Source organism: Pomacea canaliculata, linkage group LG5 (genome assembly GCF_003073045.1).
Source record: "Pomacea canaliculata isolate SZHN2017 linkage group LG5, ASM307304v1, whole genome shotgun sequence".
Taxonomy (NCBI): Eukaryota; Metazoa; Mollusca; class Gastropoda; order Architaenioglossa; family Ampullariidae; genus Pomacea; species Pomacea canaliculata.
The window spans coordinates 31,588,417-31,605,484 of NC_037594.1; the positions used below are offsets into that span (position 1 = coordinate 31,588,417).

General features: G+C 42.5%; 2 protein-coding genes across 3 annotated transcripts; both read left to right on the top strand.

The window, feature by feature from the left end:
• Positions 1–584: 584 nt before the first annotated feature.
• On the top strand, positions 585–2,688 carry LOC112563566 (multidrug resistance protein 1A-like). 2 transcript variants are annotated; one of them, XM_025237623.1, is made up of 4 exons: positions 585–795; positions 990–1,338; positions 1,873–2,015; positions 2,204–2,688. In XM_025237623.1, exons 2-4 carry the CDS (start codon positions 1,033–1,035, stop codon positions 2,445–2,447), a joined length of 693 nt encoding a protein of 230 aa, XP_025093408.1. In that variant the 5' UTR covers positions 585–795; positions 990–1,032; the 3' UTR covers positions 2,448–2,688. The 2 variants fall into 2 exon arrangements, with proteins under 2 accessions (XP_025093408.1, XP_025093407.1); XM_025237622.1 differs by having other exon boundaries at positions 588–795; positions 1,021–1,338.
• A 135-nt stretch (positions 2,689–2,823) lies between these two features.
• LOC112563565 (multidrug resistance protein 1-like) lies at positions 2,824–15,147 on the top strand. The gene is given in 23 exon segments (XM_025237620.1): positions 2,824–3,015; positions 3,423–3,547; positions 4,005–4,176; positions 4,521–4,745; positions 4,915–5,040; positions 5,308–5,511; positions 5,852–6,022; positions 6,466–6,627; positions 7,664–7,691; positions 8,089–8,279; positions 8,625–8,771; positions 9,116–9,259; positions 9,587–9,664; positions 9,890–9,973; positions 10,195–10,218; positions 10,220–10,399; positions 10,684–10,784; positions 10,941–11,081; positions 11,606–11,762; positions 11,892–12,089; positions 12,573–12,779; positions 13,055–13,201; positions 13,828–15,147. Coding segments are annotated over 23 exon segments (3,333 nt in total). The 5' UTR covers positions 2,824–2,901; the 3' UTR covers positions 14,035–15,147.
• The last annotated feature ends 1,921 nt before the right edge of the window (positions 15,148–17,068 follow it).

Below are 17,068 nucleotides of genomic sequence, written 5' to 3' on the forward strand. Positions count from 1 at the left end.
TAGTGTAAATATAATCCACAAAGAAACATTCATAGTCATTAACATGTTATTATCATCTCATATTTTCAAATTAGCCCGATACTTCTTGATCGTAAAATTTTTGAAAGAATTGATCATGACTGCAAAACACACACACACACACACACAAGGCACATACAATCACAATAACATATGAGGTCAAGGCAGCGTAAACAAAGTAAACATCGTAAGATTCATGGGTACACGGACTCTCGATCGTCATTAACAGACGTGACAACAGAAATTCCCCAGAAAAATGTAGATGTACTATAAACACTGTCCAGTGTACTTCCTATTCTCCACATATACAATCATCAGATTAGCCAACAGTCAGGTATCGTCCTACCAGTCCACCAAGCCATAACAAAGACCACACCATCTCATGTCTTCACTCACAGCGGACAACTACGTGGGACACCGGACACCTCCACTGGAGCGCGGTCTGACGCCATGTTGAACACGTGACCAGCCACAGGTGAAACCACCGCACCCACCCCGTGTGCCCGGTACTGCTAGAGTACATGCGGTGCGTGTGTACTTCTATCTGGGGTCTAAAAGTGTAACGGGTGGTGTGGTCAGTGGACCGGTGTATATAATGGTAGGGACACGACAGTAGCACAGCTCTGGAAGCTTGTGATACACGGGTGTCTGGTGCTCTGTGATACACCCGCATCGAACTGGGTGCAGGTAGTAAACAACGACTTCCAATGACAAAGTGACATTAGGAGAGCAGTAGAAAAGTTTCAGTGTGTTGTTAGATGTCCAAGATCCTATCTGGTAAGTAATGAAATGTGTGATATAATTTGATTCTTTGATTCTTTGATTCTTTCTTTGATTCTTTGATTCTTTCTTTCTTTCTTTCTTTCTTTCTTTCTTTCTTTCTTTCTTTCTTTCTTTCTTTCTTTCTTTCTTTCTTTCTTTCTTTCTTTCTCCCACAGACTACTCAAAGTTGCCATGTTGTTGGTCTGTAGGTGAGTAGGTCAGTCCTGTTTCCATTTCCAGAGACCCGCCAAAATGACGTCACTAAACACCGGACGGAGCGCACACAGAGAGGTCAAAGGTGAAGAAACCACGAAGACACCAGCAAAGACCAGACAGGATAGCGCTGACGTCTTCGTCGAGATTCCGGAAACTTCGCCAGACAGAAAGACAGACAAGACGCAGAAGAACGACTCGAAGTTGCAGATTCCTCACAACGGTTCCACCGTCAACGGTCACAAGGGGGACGTCGTTATAGCCGCTGATGACGATGATGGAAAGAGCGGATGCTGCGGTAGAAAGAAGAAAGAAACACAAAAGACGGTTGGGGCTTTAGAACTGGTGAGACAACTTTTCAATCTTTCAACGTTTTAACTGTTCGCCTTGTTTTGTTTTGTTTGTTTGGTTGGTTTTTGTTTTTTTTTTTTTTTTTTTTTTTGGGGGTTTTTTTTTTACCTCAGAAGGAAAGAGAGAAAGAGAGCGAAGGATAAAGAAGAGAGAGAGAGAGACGGTCGTTAAGTGACAACTTTTCATTGAAGATAGTGATAGCATAAGCAATGTACATTTTATTTACATCTTTCTCTCGTTCTCAAAAGGAAGACAATTGTTAAACGATAAAATACTACAACAACAGCATAAGGGACAGTTGTTATAGTATTGTTGAAATATATTACGGTTAATGTACATACACACCTTAAGTCACAAAATTAAGTTTTATGAATGAGTTAGGTAATTTCAGAGTATGTGATATAAACAGTGTTAAAATCTCATTTGGAGATTTTTTTTCTTTTTCTTTCCTTCATTCTTTTATTTTTCAATAACAATTTTGAATGAAACTACTTTCAGTGCCGATTTTTAATATGACTTTTCTCTCAGTTCCGATTTGCAGGGCCTTTGGAGATTGTTATGATGGTTGTTGGTATGTTTGGATCGGTGGTTGCTGGCTGTGGACTTCCTTTGAACATGATTGTCTTTGGCGACGTCGTTGACATGTTTATCGACAGCAGCAAGATAGCCAAGTGAGCGACAACTTTACGAAAAATAATATGAATATGTATTCTTTCGAGAGCAGTTAGCAATGTTTGCAAATACTTCTTCCTGTCCAGATATTTGACACAGATAGTGCACAAAGTTGTCCCGAAATTACGTGAAAATCCGTCTAGAGTTTCCAGAACATTGTTTGTGACGTAACTTTGTTTACGTACAGCGCCACCAATCGGACGTACGCTGACGTCCTGATGGAGAAGATGTCCCCCAACACCATGTATTTTCTGGTTCTCGCCACTGTCGTCTTCGTGACCAGCACGATGGCCGTGAGCTTGTGGACGATGGCCGGCGAGAGGCAGATTGTCCACATCCGGAAACGCTTCTTCAGGTCCATCATGCGCCAGGACATCGGGTGGTTTGACACCCACGAGGCAAGCGAACTCAACTCACGCTTTTCTGCGTAAGTCTGTCTGTAGGTGTGTCGCTAGCTGTCTGCTCGTCTGTCTGTATGGCTCATTGTTTGTCTGTCTCAAATGTGTGAGGTCTGGCGACCAGGTGTCCTTGGTAACTAGATATTTAGCATAAAAATAAATGCACTTCAAATCAGTCCCCACCTTCCTCTGAACTGATGACCAGTAATAAATAATTTTGTCCCCTTGACACCAAAAAAAAACAAAAACAAAAAACTGTCTGTGTGTGTATGTGTGTTCACGCAACAGTTTATCCGTGTTCACTGTATACCTAGCCTGAAAGTCCATTGCTCTTCACGTCTGAAGTAGTCTGTTAACTTGCTAGTTGTTTAAAAAGCATAAATACTCCTCACTGTCCCTCAAAATGCATTAACAAAGAGAATTGTGTTCAGATATACAGAATATCAGTGAAGGACTTTGCGACAAGGTGGCCATCTTCGTGCAGTGGATGTCCACGTGCCTTGTGTCCTACATCGTCGCCTTCGTCCAGGGCTGGAAGCTCACTCTTGCTGTCATCGGCTTCAGCCCCTTTGTCATCTTTGCAAGCTCTTTAATGATGAGAGTAGGTCTACTAATTTGAATACATGGAATTGACATTTTAATATTTATACTTACGTTTTGACATTTTTCTCATTTTAAGAATTTTAGAACCACGCAAATACATTTACTGGGAATTTTAATACATTTTATGTTCGTTTTAACTGGAACTGTCTTTGTTGCTTGGAGAGTTAATGATCGAAACTGTCACATTTATGTGAAACTCTCAATACTCGTCTATGCAGCAGTAAAATATTAACTTTTTATGTTTGTTTTTCTTTTAACGTCTTTCTTTTTGTCTTGTGTTTTAATGTTATTTTGTTGCCTATTTGTTATGTTGCACTTCTTGGTCATCTTTATTTGTTTTCTTTCTTCGAGGTTCTTTTGTGTCGAGTGACCCTTTGTTAACCTTTTTCGTTCGTTTCCCTGAAGCTGGTGCGCAGTGCGTCCATCCGGGAACTGCAGGCGTACGCCAAGTCAGGGGCCATCGCCGAGCAGGCCCTGAGGGCCATCCGCACCGTGCAGGCCTTCCAGGGACAAGAGAAGGAACAGAAGCGGTACAAACTTTGAACTGATGCTTACTACTGCTCTTTTCTTCTTATCTCACCTTCTCCAGTTCGAGTTCTCATTTTATCTCTCTCCCTCTCTGTCTCGCTCCCTCTCTCTCTCCACCTCCCTTTGCCAGCAACCTAGCTTACAGAATAAATACCAAACACCCCAACCGAACGCACGAACCCATATTAGCCCCTCAAAATCAGCCTATTGAAATTCAAAACTTAAACAAATTTTTTTAGTTAATTTGTGTAAATGGATTTCTAAATAAATTAAAAGTTAAGATTAATTAAATAAAGATCAGCATTTCAACGACGAGCGCGCTTATTACTTTGAGGCCGAAGTTGAAGTCCTGATATAACGTGTTGTTCAGGGGTTCATTAACCGAGGATTAGTCTTTGTACAAAGAATTTTTGTACGAAAGCATGGAAGCTTAAGAAACATCGTTTGCTTTTCTTGCAGCTACGAAGACAACCTGATATTCGCCGTCAAGGCGGGATCAAGAAAAGGCATCTTCCTCGGTATCGGCATGTCCACCTTTTGGTTCATAATATTCATGGCATTTGCTGTGTCCTTCTGGTATGGCGTGCACCTTATTCAGACTGAGGGGTTTAGTCCCGGAAATATTCTGCCTGTAAGTTCAGACTAAACCAGAATTGCAAAAAATACTAGAGCTAACATTAACCTGAAGGATTCGAGCACAAAAATAATTTTGCAAATGCTTACTAAAATCTGATATTTTAGTGAGTAACGACGGCTATTTCATATTATTACGACAGGTGAGTTTTTTTTTTTTAATTGTAGCATTAAATCGATGAAATATATACTTTTAATAAATAAATAATGGATATTATACTGGTGAATGTGTAGATACTCAAAGGTAGATAAAACATATAAAAATCTTTTTGCAATGTTGTTTATAACAGAAGTGCGAAATATTAAAGCAGAAGGTGTAGCAGGGTGAATTATTTATTTCAGGTCTTTTTCGGGGTTTACCTCGGCTCCATGTCTCTTGGCAACGCTCTGCCCAACTTGGAAAACTTTTCCGATGCCCGCGCAGCTGCCGCGAAGGTGTTTGAGATCATCGACCTTTCGCCTCATATTGACGTCAGTTCCGACAAGGGAGAGAAGATCATGAGCCTCAAGGGGGTCATCGAGTTCAAGAATATCCACTTTCGTTATCCGGCGAGACCGGACATACCAGTGAGTGGTGTGAAGGCAACCGCTGAGAATGTTTGTACATACAACACTTATTCATATCAGACCTCATAACATGTTTGCAAGTTGTCTGAGATTAGAGAGATGAGGGAGGTGTGGTGTATGTCTTCCAGAGTTGACACAGCTTGGTGCATGTTCTGGTGCTGGGTTGCAGGTGTTGAATGGCCTTGACCTTAGAGTGGACCCAGGTCAGACTGTGGGATTGGTAGGAGCCAGCGGATGCGGAAAGAGTACGACCATTCAACTCCTACAGAGATTTTATGACCCTGAAAAGGGGCAGGTCAGCTGTAGTGATGAGCATCCTCTATTTAGTCTATCCATCCTCTTCCCATCCTGTATCCTGTCTCTTTCTTCTGTCTCTGTTCCAGTCTGTTGGTTAGTTTGGTGGACCTTTCTCCTACCAAGCATCCCAACACACGACCGCTTGCAATAACAGAAATACAACAGACGAATATGAACATGCGAGAGTGCAGTCTGAAAGTGGAATCGTTATTGTTACCGATAAACTGTATAACTAAATATAAACAAACACCTCACGTGACAACAGGTCGCAGTGGATGGACACGACATCAAGACCTTGAATCTGAAATGGCTACGAGACCAGATCGGCGTGGTCAGTCAGGAGCCCGTGCTCTTCGCTGCCACCATCGCTGAAAACATCAGGTACGGCAAGCGTGACGTCACCCAGGCCGCCATCGAAGCTGCCGCCAAAGAGGCCAACGCCCATGGCTTCATTTCACACCTTCCTCAGGTAGGAACCGACAAACAAGATTAATGAACAGATGGACGCAGCAAGAATGAGTATTGTTGACTTGTGGGCATATGTCCTGCCTTCCCTCTCTACCAACCCATTTCTTAATTAAGTCCCTTGATTACCCAACATTTATCTTTTTATCTGCCCTTCTGCGTCTATCTTTTCTCTCTGACCTTTGCCTACCTGTCTATTTTCAGTTCACGCTTCACCTTATTTTTCCCCACCCTTCCTTTCTCTCATGCGATCTCACACATGTCGTGACTGTCTGCCGTGAGTTCCATCTCCTGCCTAATGTCACGCTTCCTCGGTCATAAGCAGGTCATCCTGTGGTTTCCAGGGCTACGACACGCTGGTGGGAGAGATGGGGGCGCAGCTGAGTGGGGGGCAGAAGCAGCGAATCGCCATTGCACGCGCCCTCGTGCGCAACCCGCGCATCCTGCTGCTGGACGAGGCCACGTCAGCGTTGGACAACGAGAGCGAGGCCGCCGTGCAGAGCGCACTGGAGAAGGTCCGTGACAGGCTCCCCATAGCCACCAGTGCTTCTAGTCTTATCATGCCGCCGACATGTGGTGGCTCCGATGGAAGTAGATTCAAAAGAAGTGATATTAGATGAAGATGATTATAGTTCTTATGTAATGATCCTTTACCTGTCAGAAATAGGGATGTGGTAAGAAATGGCAATGATGAAGTAATGATAATAGGATAAAACGATAATGATGTAGGCTTCAGGATGGAGATAACATCTAAAAAATTTGATGTTAATGTGTGGTCGTTGTAGCAGAGATATAGAGGGGACTGACACAATCCTAGATGGTATAGCTTACTACACACGACCGCTATAGTTTATAGTCCTATTGTATACAGTAGTCTTAGTCTACAAACCTATTTACATGTTTACAATATTGCACCACAAGGATGCGAGTAATACGATCAAATCATGTGACCTCACAGGCTGGGCAAGGGAGGACCACGATCGTTATCGCTCATCGCCTGTCCACCATCAGGAACGTGGACAAAATCGTCTCCATCAGTGCTGGCTGCAACGAGGAGGAAGGCAACCACCACAGTCTCATCGCCAAAGGTGGACTGTACGCTCAGCTGATCAACCTGCAGGTGAGACAAGACAGTGCTAGTCTGTTCGTCATGATTTTCATATTTTCATATATAGATTTTCGTATTCATGAATTGAGTAAGGGCATGAGAAGCAACGAAATAAGAAGGAAGACAGTTAACAATGCTAATAGTAGAATGGAACAAGCTCAAACTACAGTCAAAATCACCAAAGACAATACAATTTCATCCTCTTCCTCTTCCTTTCCAAAGAGTTTGTAAAGTGTAACCGTTAAACGTTTTTTTTTTTTAATTGAAGTGTAAATAAAGATTGAAAAATCTCTTCACAACGAGCTGTTACATATAAATGAGGGTGGACAAACATGATTGATCAGCGCGTAGCAAGGGAGATAACTGTTACAAGCCAGTGTGACCCGGGATTGCAAGGGGAAGGAAGCAGCGAGCAGCCCCAAACAGAGTGTGCCACGTAATTAAAGTCATAAAAGAATACATTTTGTATATCAAGAAATGTCTTGCTTACGTAGAACACAACAGAGAAAAAAGTCCTTAATTTGCAAATATCCACGTCTGCTGCTATCGTCTGCTGAAGTGTCGTGTGTCTCTGGAGTAGCTTCCTTGACTCGGCAAGCAACTAATTTACTTATTACCGGTCCCTGTATCCACACGTACAGTCAGACCACTTTCACGCCTGTCCTTTCTATACCTCGTCTCCCGTCGTCTGCTTCTTCCAAAAATTTTCACTCTCCCCACAATCTAAAACTACGTCATAAAATGACGTCGTGTTCTGACGCTAAACACGACGCAACCAAAAACACTCTCCGATACTGGTAAGGGCAATAATCTCTGACAAACAAAAGACAGGGGCAACAACCCCCTGTTCCTAACAGACTGGTCCGTGACACATTTGGAGAACATTTAATGTATAATTACAAGTCGATTAGAGGGAATGTGGCCGAGCATATTATATACAAGCATTAACAAAACTGTAAACAGTGAAAATTTTTTTGTTTGTTTTATTTACTTACATTATCTGACCGAAGCTCAGACTTAATTAACTGTACATCTTCCTGTCTTTCAGACCACAGCAGAAAAGGAAACAAAAACAGGTATGTTGTAAATTTTGACTACAGTCTGTGAAGTACATGTACTATCATCATCATCAATCATCATCGTCAATCATCATCAATCATTATCATCATCACATAAAGCAGTTTCCACTACAAGTTCAATGCACAAGCACTAGTAACAGAGAAGATGAATGGTTGTTGTATAAGATACTAATGCTGGTGTAAACTTCGATATGAGATAAAATATGAGTATTTGTGTTGCGGTGTGGGTATACGTGTAGGTGGATGAGTTAAACATTTTAATATTTTACATCGAAAGTTTGAGAGTAGATAGTCATTTAGTTACAACGGGCATTTGGACAGCCATGGTTCGCAAACCGCGGTAGGGTAAGACAGATCGTTATTTTATTTCAATTATGCTTGGCAACGTTGACAGACGTCGACGACCTGGACATTGTAGAAGATGATGATGGCGATTCTTTGCTGGAAAAAGACTTGGTGTCGCACAAAGTGGGTTTGAGACGATTTTCCACTGTCTCCGGCCTATCCCGCACTCTCAGCATTCGCTTGAGCAAACGCAGCATCAGGAGCAGGAGTGGGGTGGACAAGGACAAGAACAAGACAGAGGTATAGTCGGTGTCTACACTACCTTTTGTTTTTAGTATTCAGATACACAATTATTTAGTAATGTCACAGTTCTGTAGTTTGCCTCAAACGGTCCTCATCAAAGTTGTCAAACACAGAATCAGACGAGATGTAAATGTGGCATCACTCTCAGTATGTGACCAAAATGATACAATTCAAAAATACAAAATTGTATCGTGAACAACATCAAAATGAAAAGTAGATGGAATATCGACTAACGATAGCTAGACAAATCAGAAAGGTTAACAAATATAAATACTAATGTGGAAATACGAATTACAGGATGAAATACTACCTCAGACTGATTGCAAAGTTTTTTTCTCGCAGACAGAGGAGGAGACTGCGTACAGTCTGAGGAGAATAATGCAGCTCAACTCTCCGGAATGGCTGTCAATTGTTGTTGGTGTCTTATGTTCCATGGCAGCTGGCGTATGCCAACCTGCTTTCACCTTAATTCTAACAGAATACATCAGAGTAAGTCAACATTTGATTCCTAGGTACATCATACAATTAAAAAACTCAGTTTAGACATCTGTATAGACAAATGATAGACAACTAGTATGTCAAAAAATGGGAGGGTGGGTCAAAAAGGAGAGTAAACTATTAAAATTGCACAATTACTGTCGCGGATGTAGAAAAGGTTTGTTGTATGACCGTGGTGACAACAGAGTGCTACTAATTAGTATTAGGATCTGATGTAAGGAAGACAGGATGGTGTGAGTGGATGGTAGAGTGTGAATGTGTAGCTGTAGATGTATAGTTTACTCGTTCTCTATGACAATTTTTAGGAGTATGAGTTCTGTTTCTGTTTGTTTAAGGATGAGTCTCTCAGCAGTGTATTTTCTGTTTGCATCCAGATTTTCGGCTACACAGACAGAGACGAGCAGTCCCACCAAGCCATGGTTCTGGGAGTGAGTGTCATTTGTGTCGGCATCGCCACAGGGATTTTTCGACTTGCGCAGGTGAGTGCATCACTTTATCCTTCCATTGCTTCAGGTGTCTGACGGACGAAAAGCAAGTCCTTAGTTCTGGTGGTTAGTAATGCTGAGAATGAGCAAACTAAAATCCTCGCAACAGTCGCTAACCAGAATGATAACAGTTGAACAATCGAGTGGCTACAAAAACAAACTACTTGATATAAAAATAACTGTAATAAATACACAAGCAAACAAACAAGCAAACATCGGTTTTCAAAGATATGACTTGCAATGCAAAACACATGAGAACTGAAGACGACAAATACATTTTTTTTTTTTAATCTAACATTCACCTTTGCTTTTATGTTTCAGAACTGGTGCCTGTCATCGTCAGGGTCAAAGTTGACGGCTCGTCTGCGTGCTATGACATTCAAGGCACTGATGCGACAGGTAGGGCATACTGGACCATCCTGCACCATCCTGCTCCACACTCCACTGAAAGTCGTAGACATGAAGCTTGTTTCCAATGCTGTTTGTGAAAGATGCTGTAGCCTTGTAGACATTCAGTGTTGATTCAAACTAATTTTACGACAACCAAATGATAGTATATTCCATGGTATATTGATGATGTAATGACCACCATGTCATTCTGGTCTGTGTGTGTGTTTGTGGCAGGATATGAGTTTCTTTGACGACCCGAAAAACCAGGTCAGCGCCCTGACCACAAAGCTTTCTTCTGATGCGGCCTTAGTGCAAGGGGTGAGTCCCTAGTAAAGTGAGATGGGAGGGTGAGAACTGAGTGTGCTAATAACCGCTAATTGTGAAAGAATCACTGTAGTAGACTTTTGAAAGCTTAGTGGGGTGCAGGGTGCATCAGTTGCCTAAAACCACAGTTCTCTATAAAAATATAAAAACACTGTATAATGGTCCAGAGAAGGGAAAGGTGCCTCACACCTTGATTCTCACTCTGTGTACTGCAGGCGACTGGGTCAAAGGTCGGCCAGGATTCTGGAAGCCGTAGCCACACTCACCTCAGCTCTAATAATCGCCTTCGTGTTCGGATGGAAGCTGACGCTGGTTGTACTGGCCTTCTTGCCAATCATCATTGCTTCAGAAACTATGAAGGGAAAAGTTATCGCAGACTCGGCCAAATCAGAGAAATCCCAATTACAAGAAGCTGGCAAAGTAAATATTTGTTGTTCTTTGTTGTTGTTGTTGTTGTTGTTGTTGTTGTTGTTGTTGTTGTGTTGTTGTTGTTGAGGAGGATACAGGGTTAGATTACCCTGATCCTTATTTCCAATCATTGGATGTGTAACAGAAATAACAAGGAAAACATTTAACCATTGCTGTGAATGAAAAGTTTTAGTAAACTTGTTTTTTTAATGTAAATTTATTATAATTTGTAAAAAAAAATTGTGACCAAGCTATCTCCCCTTGACACTTTATTAATCTTTTTTTTTTTAACTTAGATTTGTTCGGAAGCGGTGGACAATATTCGCACAGTGGCCTCACTAAACAGGGCAGACATCTTCATTGAGCGGCTGGAGTCCCTCGTCGACGTCACAAAAAGGTTTGGACACATAATCCATCCTTCCTCTGTCTCTCTCTCCTTGTTTGTTGTCCGTTTGTTGCGTACAATTACTTTCATAAAATGTTCAGTATTGCAAACCCCTCAGTTGTTGCATCTTATTCACCGGTCCGCTTACTGTACGCGTGGCTCGTGCAGGACGGTTGTGAAGGCGGCGATGACGTACGGCGTGTCCTACGGCATCTCCAACAGCATCATCGTCTGCGCCTACGCCGCGGCCTTCACCTACGGCACGAAGCTGGTGGGCGACGGCGAGATGGAGTTCTACGCCGTCTTCAGGTCAGTGTCTCACCTTGTTTCTTGTTTTGCTTGTGGTGCTCAGGAGTTTGTTTTGTATTTTGTTTTCTGTCCTATGGCGGTCAGTGTGCAAACTGAAAGCTATTTTTAGAATGGGAGGTATGGAGAACGAGATGGTGGGTAGGAAAACGGATGAACAAGAGAAAGGGCGAAGAAACTAATGCATCACGTGTTACCGTCAGCAGTTCAGCTAAATCATCGCCAGTATCAGTATTATCTTCCTCTCGTTCATATCATTGTTTTCTTCATTGTTGTTGATCTTTATCTTCTTCCTCTCATTATTTTTTCTTATCCATCTCTGTCTTCTCCGTTCATCTATTTTTGTGTCTTTTCTTCAATTTTCGGGGGTTTATTTTACGAAACAAAAACTGTTTTGAAATAATGTTCTTTCATTTCCTCCACCCTCTGCGTTCAATGTGTATATCATACATTTTATTTCTTTGCGCCATAAAAATAGTAAGAGCATGAAGAGCTGATTGTTTTCAAACATGTTTTAATTTTTACAGAGTGTTCTCAATTATAGTGTTCGGAGCTTCGACTGTCGGCCGTCAAAGTTCATTCGGTTTCGACTACACCAAGGCCAAGCTGGCCGCAGGCAGACTGTTCACCATCATCGACCGCCAGCCAAAGATCGACATCGACAAGTCGGGTGGCTTACAACTGGTAGGTGTCCTAGGAAAGGTTCTATTGTTAGTAACTCAATGCACGGCCTTATTATAAAACAATTATAGAAAGCAATGAGTTCAGCGACCACACGACCTACAATATCATGCCTGTTGGGTCGTTTTTCAGAACAAGTACAGCGGGCAGGTGGCAGTGGCCAACGCCACTTTCTTCTACCCCACGCGCCCCACAGTTCGGGTGCTGGGTGGCCTGGACCTGGCTGTGGAAGGGGGTCAGACCCTGGCACTAGTCGGGGGAAGTGGCTGTGGCAAGTCTACGGTCATTCAGCTGTTACTAAGGTTCTACGATTCAGAATCTGGAGCTGTGGTGCGTTTGATATCATCTATAACGTTTATCTCTCCAGCTTATGTATAATTCATGTCTAATCTTTTTAATTGTTTTTTAATTAACAGTCTCTGACCTTTAGGATATCTTTCTTCATTCTCAGACTAGTCGAGAATCTACGTATTGTTTCCCTCTATCATCCTCACGTATTAAAAAAATCAACAAAAAACAAACTAGGGGAGGCTGGTACCACGATAGTGAAAATCGGGTGTCGCGTGGCCCGCCTTTGTTGATGGAGTAAGGCGCTCTATAAATAAACATTGATGATGATGATTACGACGACGATGACGACGAAGATGAATTTTCAAGCAGTGACGTTCTAACATTGATAAAATAATTTTGAACCATTGCAACCAGTGAAATGTATTTAATACATCCTTTATGAATCCTACAACTGAACACATCCACATGAATGCCACCTTAAACCTCTCTCAGTATAGTGTCTCATCTCATTGTCGTTTTTAGTTACTGGACGGCGAGGACTCCCGCAACCTTGACCTCCGGTGGCTGCGGCAGCAGATCGGCCTTGTGTCGCAGGAGCCAGTTCTGATGGATGGCAGCATAGCCAGCAACATCGCCTACGGCGACAACACGCGGGAAGTGCCGATGGCTGACATCATTGCTGCGGCCAAGACCGCCAACATCCACAGCTTCATCGCGAGTCTTCCGCAGGTGAGCCTTGAGGTTCAAATCACTGGTACAATAAACCACATACTCTGGCTCGGTCACTTCACAACCAAACATGCAGTCAGTGTAGCGGAGGCCTACAACCAGGCTGCAGAATTATACAACACAATAATTTCTCTCATACAAACACACACACAGAGAATGTTACGTCATTGCCATTATTAGCCTTCTTCGTTTCATACTCATCATCATCTCTTTTCTCTCTGCCTTCTCAACCCACAAGTAAACAGCTCCATAACAGTCTTTCTTCTGTTCAAAAGGGTTACGACACTAATGTAGGCGACAAAGGGACACAACTGAGTGGTGGGCAGAAGCAGCGAATCGCGATCGCACGCGCACTCGTGCGTAACCCACGTGTCCTGCTGCTGGACGAGGCGACCTCTTCCGTGGACACTGAAAGCGAGCGGGTAGGTTGTCAGAGTGAGACAGTGTAACAAGAAATCGATATTTTATGCCGATCCAGCAGCTAAAAATCAGCTTGTCTGACATGAGATTTGAACCCAGAACACCAGATCCTTACTGCATTGGCGACAAGTACAAATTTGTTGCGGTACTGGATAGAAGAGAAAAGAATAGAGGCGATAGGCCGACATAAATTACAACCCATTACCGAGAGATAATGCAAGTGATTTGTGTACATGCTAGACAATGGTGTCCATCAGACACACACACACATCGAATGTAAAACACCGTTGTATGAAGCGCTAATGTTAGCAGAATTGATCATGATAGCAAATATGTCGGGGAGGAGACTATTGTTTAGTGACGGTACCATATCGGATAAGGTTTATACGAAGCTTGATTATAGTTGTAACCTGAAATACATAATAATATTATTATATATTTATACAAGTTCCCGGAGAAGCACCGAAACCTGCTGGGGCAGTCGTTGGTCTGATAAATATTTGGAAGTAACAGGGAAGGCTAAGGCGGCAAACTAAAGAGCTGGACTCCACCTTTCATAATGAACCACTTACATTTACTACCACTGTGGCATAGAACTTATTAACTACTTTTTTATGTTGACGTGCAGGTGGTGCAAGAAGCCCTCGATAAGGCACGCGAGGGCCGCACATGTATCGTCATCGCCCATCGACCGTCCACCATCCAGAACGCCGACAAAATCGCGGTGATAGGTGAAGGCCGGGTGGTAGAGACTGGCACCCACAGCCAGCTTCTGGCCACGAAGGGAGAGTATTACAACCTGCTGCAGCTGCAGGGCAAGGGCAAAGCCGAGTGACCACGTGACAAGAACAAGATGGCGTCTGTCAGCTTAAGTTAGCGTTCATTAAGTGAAACCTGATAGCGGTAAATAGCCTATAGGAGTAGAGGTAAGTAAATAACTGTATAATAAAAACTTTTTTAAAAAAGCGAACGGACACTTTCTGATGAGATACTGGGAAGTGACGAAAGAAGGCTTGCGTGCAGACACACACACATGTATGAAATATCGTTGTATAAGAACATAAATGTCGGTGTGATTAATAATCAGGCCGTAAAAACCAGCAACCTCACACTGGATTATTCTATAACTTTAGAAATTGGTTTTCACTTAATAATGAGAGCTACACACGGGTATCGTCTGCCCGATCTGATGTTTGTCTTCGTAACCTGTTCCGCAGCTGAAATAAATAAACACTGATAAAATGGAGGCGACTAACTTATTTGTAAAAATGGGAGATAACTCTGAAAGGTAATCTCCAGTGGCGTATAGACGGCTATCTCCCTTGGACTAATCGTCAACCATAAATATTTCAGGCCACCCGCCAACATTTACAGATGTACACGAATGTGTAGGGGCTTGTGACAGTTTTATCATGATGATTAAACATGAAAAAACCCACAGCCAGACATGAACAAGCTCAGCAACATGGCGTCAGTCCTACGAATGGCTTTCGTTGTCTGGTTGTCTGTCGGGGATATCGCACTATAAAGATGAAAAGGTGGGTGTTTGTGAATTGGGAAACACGAATAACTAGGGACATCTCACCACAGGGGGCTGTGATCATGTGTCACACCCAGAGAGGAGTTTGTGTCCCGAGACAAAGTCTGTGTGGAGAACATTCCTTGGCGTTTACCAAGTGTCCGATTTTATCCTTGGTGTTACTGAGTTTAGACAGGCTGTTCAAGTTATTATCAAAGGGCAACGAAAGTTCCACTAAAATTATAGCTCTAAATCTCTTTCATTAAAATTTTTAGCTACAAAAAAGGCCGAGCATCTTTCAATGCCATTGGGTTTTTACCTGCAGTAAGATATCTGAAAAATGATTCATAAAGATAGGTTGTTCTGTAGAACATTCTTGGGTGTGAAGGCACACCTTCAATGTATTTTGAGAGTCTGCAGCTGTCAGTAATAAAGTATCCTAATCTCCATCAATACTTTCCTTCAATGTTTTGGTGTGTTACTGCGGCTTGAGATGCATGCTGGCAGCTCGCAGAGTTTCCCTTGGACTCCTTAGAGTCGCTGGCAACATGGCGTCCTGGTGTGATAACCTGTGGTTATCAGTAAACAATTCTTCCTTAAGTTAGCGTTCCTTAAGCGAAACCTAATAACCTATAGGAGTATAGGTAAGTAAATAACTGTAGAATGGATTTTTTTTAAAAAAGCAAACGGACACTTTCTGATGACATACTGGGAAGTGACGAAAGAAGGCGTGCACACACACACACATGCATGAAATATCGTTAGATAAGAACATAAATGTCAGTTTGATTAATAATCAGGCCATAAGAACCTACAACCTCACACTGGATTATTCTATAACTTATAGAAATTGGTTTTGACGATGACTTAATAATGAGAGCTACACACGGGTATCGTCTGCCCGAGGAGAGATTGTCATGTGGGTGTATTTCTCTCCGCTCACCCACACACACACACCCACATAAACAGAGGAAGAAAATGAAACAAACGTGATTTCTTTAAGAACGACTTGATTATATCCATTCTAAAAGTGCGAAAAAAAAAATCCGGCTAATATTTAAAAATATATCTGAAGAGGGGCGTCGCATACAGAGTTGGTAATGAGGCTGTCAGGTGGAACTCAAGGTACGTCCCCATGACAGTGACCTTTTGTGACCTCTTCCACCGACATTCTTTCATATCCTTCATCATCCTTTGTTGAACTCTCATCTCCGATTGGTACACTTCAACCACCCGTAATGTGGTCTGTTAGTAGCCGCACGTGCCCCTTGACCTCGGCATCGAAGAACCGAGCTCATGGGGCTACTCTCCGTGTCATGCTCGTGGGAACATGGACTACAGTTCATGGTGCATGGATACATCATAGGTGCATATTTCTAACCCTGATTCTCAAGAAATGGGAGAAGATTTACGATGATTTACGAATAGTGATCACTCGTGCAAGTTAGGTGAGCAAACGGAGCATGAAGTAACACCAAGATGTGAAAGGGCACGACTAAGATTAGAACTGGAGACAACTACAGACAGAGAAAACGAACTCATTATCTATCTCTCCTTTAAATAAGTTGTCTACAAGGATGTGCTGCTATCATCGATATCCTACACAGGCACATCAGTGTGTCAAGAACGAGGATGTTGAGAGAAATAACGATAGTAGAGATTGTTTCTACAGTCCGCGGGATGTTTTCTTCCCAGGTGTTCGTGATTCTCCTCGTCGTTGTCAACTGCTTTCTCACCTGCTGTGGCGATGACTGTGGTGAGTATGACGAGCACTCGACTTGAGACAATGACAGGGGCCACTCCTTTTTTCGCCATATTTGATAAACAAATAAACTCACTGTCAACACGAGTGTCTCCTGACCTCAATACAATACAATGCAGTTCATTTCTAACGCACCGTGTCCATGACAAACTGCAATACAGATGTTACAGTGCAATTACCCCGGACCTGTCCCATTTTTTTTTTTTTTTTTTTTTTTTTTTTGCACTTTCGTGCATTTGAAGGTTAGTGTATTGCTTTAGTGTTTCAGTATTCTGAAACTTGCGGCCTTCCTTGCACCACCGACCACTTAATTTGATTTTAACGACCTGAAGTCACACAAATAAAAGATTGGTGCACACAAAGGATACAGACACTGAATGTGTCCAATCTCGGCTGTCCAGCCCTGTTAATGTGATCTGACTTTCTTTAAAGTGGTAGAGATTTATCTCTACCCTTCTCCACTAAGCCACCCCACTTAGGTCGTCTCAATCTTTCTCTCCTCTCTCTTTCTCATCTCACGGACACCTATCAAGTAACATCGCACCACCTTCTTTGTCCAGTCTTCTACTCTGATCCGACTGGTCATTA

Excerpts from the sequence above, each read along its gene's own strand:
- LOC112563566 (XM_025237623.1), top strand. The coding sequence starts at position 1,033 with ATGACGTCACTAAACACCGGACGGAGCGCACACAGAGAGGTCAAAGGT. Across the intron at positions 1,339-1,872 it reads CGGTTGGGGCTTTAGAACTG|TTCCGATTTGCAGGGCCTTT; the intron begins GTGAGACAACTT and ends CTTTTCTCTCAG. Across the intron at positions 2,016-2,203 it reads GACAGCAGCAAGATAGCCAA|CGCCACCAATCGGACGTACG; the intron begins GTGAGCGACAAC and ends GTTTACGTACAG.